At 53.5% G+C, this 6000-nt stretch overlaps 1 protein-coding gene across 1 annotated transcript in view; it reads right to left on the reverse strand.

Annotated features, from left to right (window-relative positions):
* Positions 1-595, reverse strand: part of TAFA5 (TAFA chemokine like family member 5) — a 247382-nt gene extending 246787 nt beyond the window's left edge. Inside the window, 2 exon segments of the mRNA XM_037848168.1 lie at positions 470-529; positions 532-595. Of these exon segments, the coding sequence (XP_037704096.1) occupies positions 470-529; positions 532-580 (109 nt within the window). The 5' untranslated portion in view covers positions 581-595.
* Positions 596-6000: the final 5405 nt, after the last annotated feature.

A 6000-nucleotide genomic window follows, 5' to 3' on the forward strand; every position in this document is an offset into this window, starting at 1 on the left:
CGCCGCGTCCCTCTTCCCCGTATCCCCGGCGGGAACGTCGCCGCCGAGCAGGGCGCTCCGCCGATGCTCCGCGCAGCGCCGCCCGCCCGGCCCGGACCTGCCTCCGCTCCCGACTGCGCCCCGGCGCCAAGCCCCGCTCGGGTCCCCGGCCTGGGCTGGGAGCGGCGACAGACAGCACGCCGGGCAGCCGCGGGCACCGCCACGCAGGGACGCGCCGCGCCACCCGGGGCCTGGCGCGCGGGCCCCGGACCGGAAGGCGGAGAGGGGGGCTGGGGCGGCGGCGCCCGCCCCGAAGTGCCCGAGCGACCGGAGCCGGGCGGCCCCTCGTCCTCCTGGCCCCGCGGAGGCGCGGCCGGGACGCGGGGACCGCGCGCTCCAACTCCGCCGCGACTCCGGGCCGCCCGCGGGGCCGGGGCCGGAGGGCCGGAGGGCCGGAGGGCGGGGGGAGCCGCGGGCGCGCGGTACTCACTGCAGTAGGCGATGAGCAGGCTGGCCAGGATCATGAACGCCCAAAAAGTTGAGGACATGCTGGCAGGGCGGTCGCATCTTGCCGGCTGCTCGTCCTGGGCGATGGCGCCATTGAAGCCGCGGCGCCCGCGCGGGGGGCAGCAGCGCGTCTCAGCAGCCGGCCCTGCCCGCGCCCCCGCGCCGGCCTCCACGTGCGGGCCCCGCGCGCGCCATCCTCCGCCGCCAGGGCCGCCGGCCCACTGCGCCCCGCGCCGGCCCGCCCCGCGCCGCGCCCGCGCCCCGCGCCCCCGCGCCCGTGCCCGCGCCCCGCGCCCGACCCGCCGGGGGACGCCGGCCCAGCGGCTCGGGGTGTCGCTGTGCGCCCGGGCTTGGCGCGACCGGCCACCAGGCTGAGAGGCGCGCCCGTCGCGCGCGCGTGCCCGCCGCCGCTGGGGCCCCGCGCCCGGCCCCGGGTCTCCGGGGAGGCGGTGGGGACGCTGCGCCCCAGCCGGGCCTCTGGGTGGCGACAGAGACGGCCCCGCGCGCGCGCAGCCTCGGCACCTCGCCCGGGGCGCAGGGCCCGGCCGGCGCGAAGTTTGTGGATTGGGCTGCATGGCCCGCGGGCCGTCCGCGCCGCCGACCTCCCTCAGCCGCCCGGCCTGTAGCCTGGGACGGCATCCGGCGTGGCCTCCAAACGGAGGGTGCGTCGGGCCCGCTCCTCAGTGGTGTCCTGTCCCCCTCATCCTGGTCGCACGCTAGTGCCTCCAGACCCCCAAGAAGCCCCGCCTTCGCTCTCCGTAGGGAGCGAGCTGGGGCCCGGGCGCCGTGGGAAGAGGACACCCTGGCGGCCCTTCGTCTGGGCACTAACAGCCATGGGGATACGCGCCCCTTTCCTTCCTCCCGCCCAGGAGCATTTGAACCCATGGCACTTCCACCACCGCGCAGGGCCCCGTCCCCTGGTGAGGCATCTCCTCCCAGGGCTGCCCGGCCCTCACCTGAGAGGCCCCAGACTTGTGCCTCCTGACTCCCAAGCCCCTGGCTGGCCAGGTGGAGGTGGATTTTCTGGGCAGGAGAATCGTGGTTAGCCTTCATTTTATGTACATTGTTCACCACCATCCACAAAACAGCTTCATTCAGACAAACAAGCCAAGGACAGAAGTTGTTAATCTTTGAGAGTGGTTTGCACACTCCCACCTCTTCCGGGTCCCCTGAGCAACTCCCTGCACAGCCCAGGAGACCAACCACCAAGCCCAGAGGCTGTCCCAGGTTGTCCCACCACCTGGAGAGGTTCCGACCCCTGCCCTATCCAGAACCCAGCCCCCCGCCATGCTCCCTTCCTGCTGGTCCGTCACCATGGTACATGCAGCATGCAACATCCTTGGGGTCCATGGGATCTCAAGACCCTTTCCAGGTGTTGCCAGAGGACTGTGAGCTGGATGGAACCCAGGTGACAGGCAAAAGTGACACCTGCCTCACCCCTTCACCTTGAGCCAGGCCTCTCAGGGACCATGGAGGCAGGATGCTGTCCAGGCTGATGTTATTTTTTAGTCCCCATACCGGAAGATTTCAATTCCTGTGTTAACACTCTGACTCCCCTGCCCAGTCTCTTCTCCATTGGAGCCACCTGTCCCCTTTTCCTGGCAGGGAGAGTCTCTGTGAACACCAAGGCTCCTGGGAGCTTCAGGGGCGGGCACGAGGGGCAGGACCCCTTGTCTGTGAGTGCACGGGGCTAGTGCCTGCCCCCAGTGGGGGCCTGGACTCTACCTTTGCAACTGCTTCTTTGATTTAAGCCTTTTTATCCTTTTAACATTTTTTAAAAGGATGGAAGTTTTTAAAATATTACAAATTCCACTTCATCCTGTCCATGCAACATTTCTGTGCCAGGCATTCTTTCATCAGAATTCATTTATTGAGCACCCACTGGATGCCTGGCCCGTGGGAGGGGAAGTAAGCGAGACATACATTTTCTCTCCTCAGGAAATTCGCAGTGGCTCTGGGAGACAGACAAGGAAAGAAGGAATGAAAATCCAGTGCGGCCAGTGTCACAATGGGAGGAATTCCAAGGCACAAGGAGCAGAGCCTCTGACCCAAAATCTGGTTGAGAGAAGGCTTCCAGGAGAGTGTTTCCCAAATATATTTTTCTTTTTTGGTGCCATCTTTAAGATGCAAACACCATTGAAATGGAAGTTTTGCAAAACAGTACTTACCCTTGCAATGCTCTCTGATACTTTCTTTTGTACCCTATCCTAATTCACTTCTTAAAACACTGGTTGCCCACCCAATACTTTGACTTACTGTAATTTTCTTTGGAAAAACCCTGTTCCAGGAGAGATAATGACTGCATTGAATTTGGGTGGATAAATTGGTGTTGTCATGCAAAAGTGTTGGGGGGCGATGATGACGGTGCTGGGCACGGCAGGAGAGTGTCCTGGCAGGGAGAACCAGGGGAAAGAAAAGGAGCACATGGGGTTTTTCATTGTGGAACTCAGTCCCTGAGTATTTCATGGCTGCAGCATTAGGATGGGAAGCTTCAGGATGTTGGAGGATATTTCATCAGGTTGTACACTGAAAATTCCTACAAGAATCAAGAATGTGAATGGAGCCCTTGGTAGCTACAATTCATCATCCACATGGTGGAGAGTCTGAAACCCAGTGGTGCTGCACAACCAGGTTACAGGTAGAGGGAACAGAGGCAGGGTGTTGAGAACCTTTGAAGAGATAAGATGCGGGGCTTGGAGAACAGCCATCCTCCCGGCCCCCGGCAACACCTCCTCGAGAGCAGTGTACATTTGCGATGGGGACGAAGAGCCTGATCTCATGACAGGCGAGGCAGCCTGGGAGCTAGGGGTGGACGGGCTGCCATTCTACCCCCTGCCGCTGTCTCCCGGGGCCTGGGGAGAGAGACCAAGGCGGGAATTGGGGGTGGGGGGACGAGCAGAGCACTGAATCCTGTTGCTAGGAAACAGAAAGCCAGTTCGGGATCCTAATATGTGCTATCAATTGACAATTGTGTTTTGAAGTTGTTGTTGATTGGCTTGTTTTGATTACTAGCCAGAACTGACAGGTTGTTGAATTTTGAAACCTACGTAGGATTATTAGAGAACTACCTCCTCATCTTAACTCAGACACCCAAAACCAGGTGATGAGGACTGTTTAACACACAGGGAAAACCCTTGAATCTCACACCACACCAAGCTGATGCCACTAGGCTGCTAATGAGACCTGGTCCGCAGAAGTGACGTCTCATACGATGGCAACAGATGGTCTCCCTGGGGGAAGACATGGCAGCTCAGGGCAGTTGACCAAGCGCCCATTCCACTGTCCATGCAGGGACTCTCAGCTCCTCCTCTCCAAAGACATGTGTGCACTGGTTTTCCGGCTCTGCTCTTAAAAGTAGGAATATTTCATGCAGTGTTTTTTACCCTCTGCCACACTGAGTGTGCTGTATTTGTCACTTATCCTTGGGTTGTCAGACTGACCAAGGGCAGGTCCCAGAGCTCCTGAATTTGGAGCTGGGTATATTAACTGCTTGAGCCCATGGGATGTCTCTACTGGGATAATGGGAGGGAAAGTGCATTTTATGAAAAGGTGGACATTCATTTTTAAAAGAATATGTGGAGATACATATGATACGCAGCTCAAGGGGTGGACTGTAGTGGGCATTTCTGTTTGCCCCCCAGCTCCCCACCCCAGATCTATTCCTCCTTCTGAAAACAATTCCAGTTTTTCTTTTGAAGAGCTCCCACCTTCTACACTCATGTTCCATATGCCGAAGAGATCACTGCCTGCTGCGGGAAGGATGAGAGGGGAGACAGAGACACGGGGCCAGTCGGAAGCAGGCGTGGACGTCCAGGTGAGACATGGTGGGTGGGCACTTCTCAGAACAGCTGTGAGGATGGAGGGGAGCAGATGGATTCAGCAGCCTCTTGGGAGGTGGTTGGCAGGCCTTGGAAACTGAAGTTGTGTGGGGCAAGAAATAGATGTTCTACGTGACTCCCTGGTTTATGGCTAGAAAAATTGGGAAGATGGGCAGTGCTATTTTCTGAGACAGACGCTGGCCACGTGCTGGAGACAGACTTCAACCTCAGTGGGAGCAGTCACTTCCCTAGTGAGCATTCACTCAGGGGCAAGAGTGCAGTAGAGAGAGAAGGAACACATAAAAGGAAGGCACCTGCGGAACGAGGGGTCTCCAGATTCATCAGGCACTAGACTGTAAGCTCCCTGACAGCAGAGAACAATTTGTTGCTGAATTTCCAGCCCCCAACACAATGCCTTGCATACAGTTGGCCAATTGAATGAACAAGTTATTTTAAAAAGTAATTATCCATTCTATACATCTAGTCTCATCAATGATATTTATATATTCTGTACTCTGCACCAGGTACCCAGTGAAGTTCTTTCCCTATATGCACTCACTTCATCTACTGTTAGACACAGAAACTGAGCCATTGAGCAATTAAAGAAATCACTCAAGGTGTGTCCAGCTGGGAGGTGGGGAGCTGAGGCTGGAGTCCAGGTAGTTTGTCTGCAGAAAGTGTGCTCTTAACCTCTTTGCTTCACTGCCTTTCTTTCTAAATAATGTCCATTTGGGGAAAAAAAAGAAAAATGAAAATAAAAGCAAAATTAGAATAAAATACTCCATAATGCTATCACTCAGAGTTAACCGCATTTGACATCGTGCTAATATCTTTTTTTCATCCTAATTTTTGCATGTGCACTTTCATTCTATAGAGTTTTTATAAGCAGCTTTCCTTAGTTTGTAGCAAACATTATTTCATGACAACTATTCTTCAAAGACATTGTTTTTATGGCAGCATAAAATTCATTAACACACAAGTGCTGCCATTTAATTAATAAATAATTTTTTGGGTATTTAGACTATTTGATAGAGTTTCACCATTTTAAACACTTAATCAATGAACCAACTTACATTTAAACCTTTTTCGTCTGGTTGTGGTTATTTTCCTAGGAAAAATTCAGAGGACAGTATTTTTAGGTCAAAATGAAGATGCAACTTTAAGGCTTTGCTCTATATTGCAAAGCATTTCCAAAAATATTATGCTAATTTGCATTCTATATCAGCACTGCATGTTATCACTGATTCAAATATCGTGGACAATTTCATAGGTAATAAGCAGTTTTTATTGTGTTTTTCTTTGCATTTATTTGATTTAATGAGTGTTAGCAATGTTCATATATATGTCATTTGAATACCTTCTGTGAATCAACTGTTTATATCCATTTCCAAGTTTTCTGCTGATATGTTTGTCTTTTTACCATTGATTAGTAAGAACTCTTTTTAATTTGGGAAATTAATTGTTTTTATGTTTGTAATTTAAAAAAAATACAGAAGGGTGTAAATAAGATAGTAACAGCGGTGCTAAAAAATCTTTCACATATTGTTACAAATGATAATGTTTACAGTGGTCTTTGTTCAATAGTCCATGTTCCAATTTTTCCTCGAGGAGATTTAAATATTTTGTCAGTGGGAATATGAGTGATGGTTTTCATCTTTTGTGCCCTTTGGTATGTTTTAACAGCTTTCTGAAGACA

Source organism: Choloepus didactylus, chromosome 8 (genome assembly GCF_015220235.1).
Source record: "Choloepus didactylus isolate mChoDid1 chromosome 8, mChoDid1.pri, whole genome shotgun sequence".
Classification (NCBI taxonomy): Eukaryota; Metazoa; Chordata; class Mammalia; order Pilosa; family Megalonychidae; genus Choloepus; species Choloepus didactylus.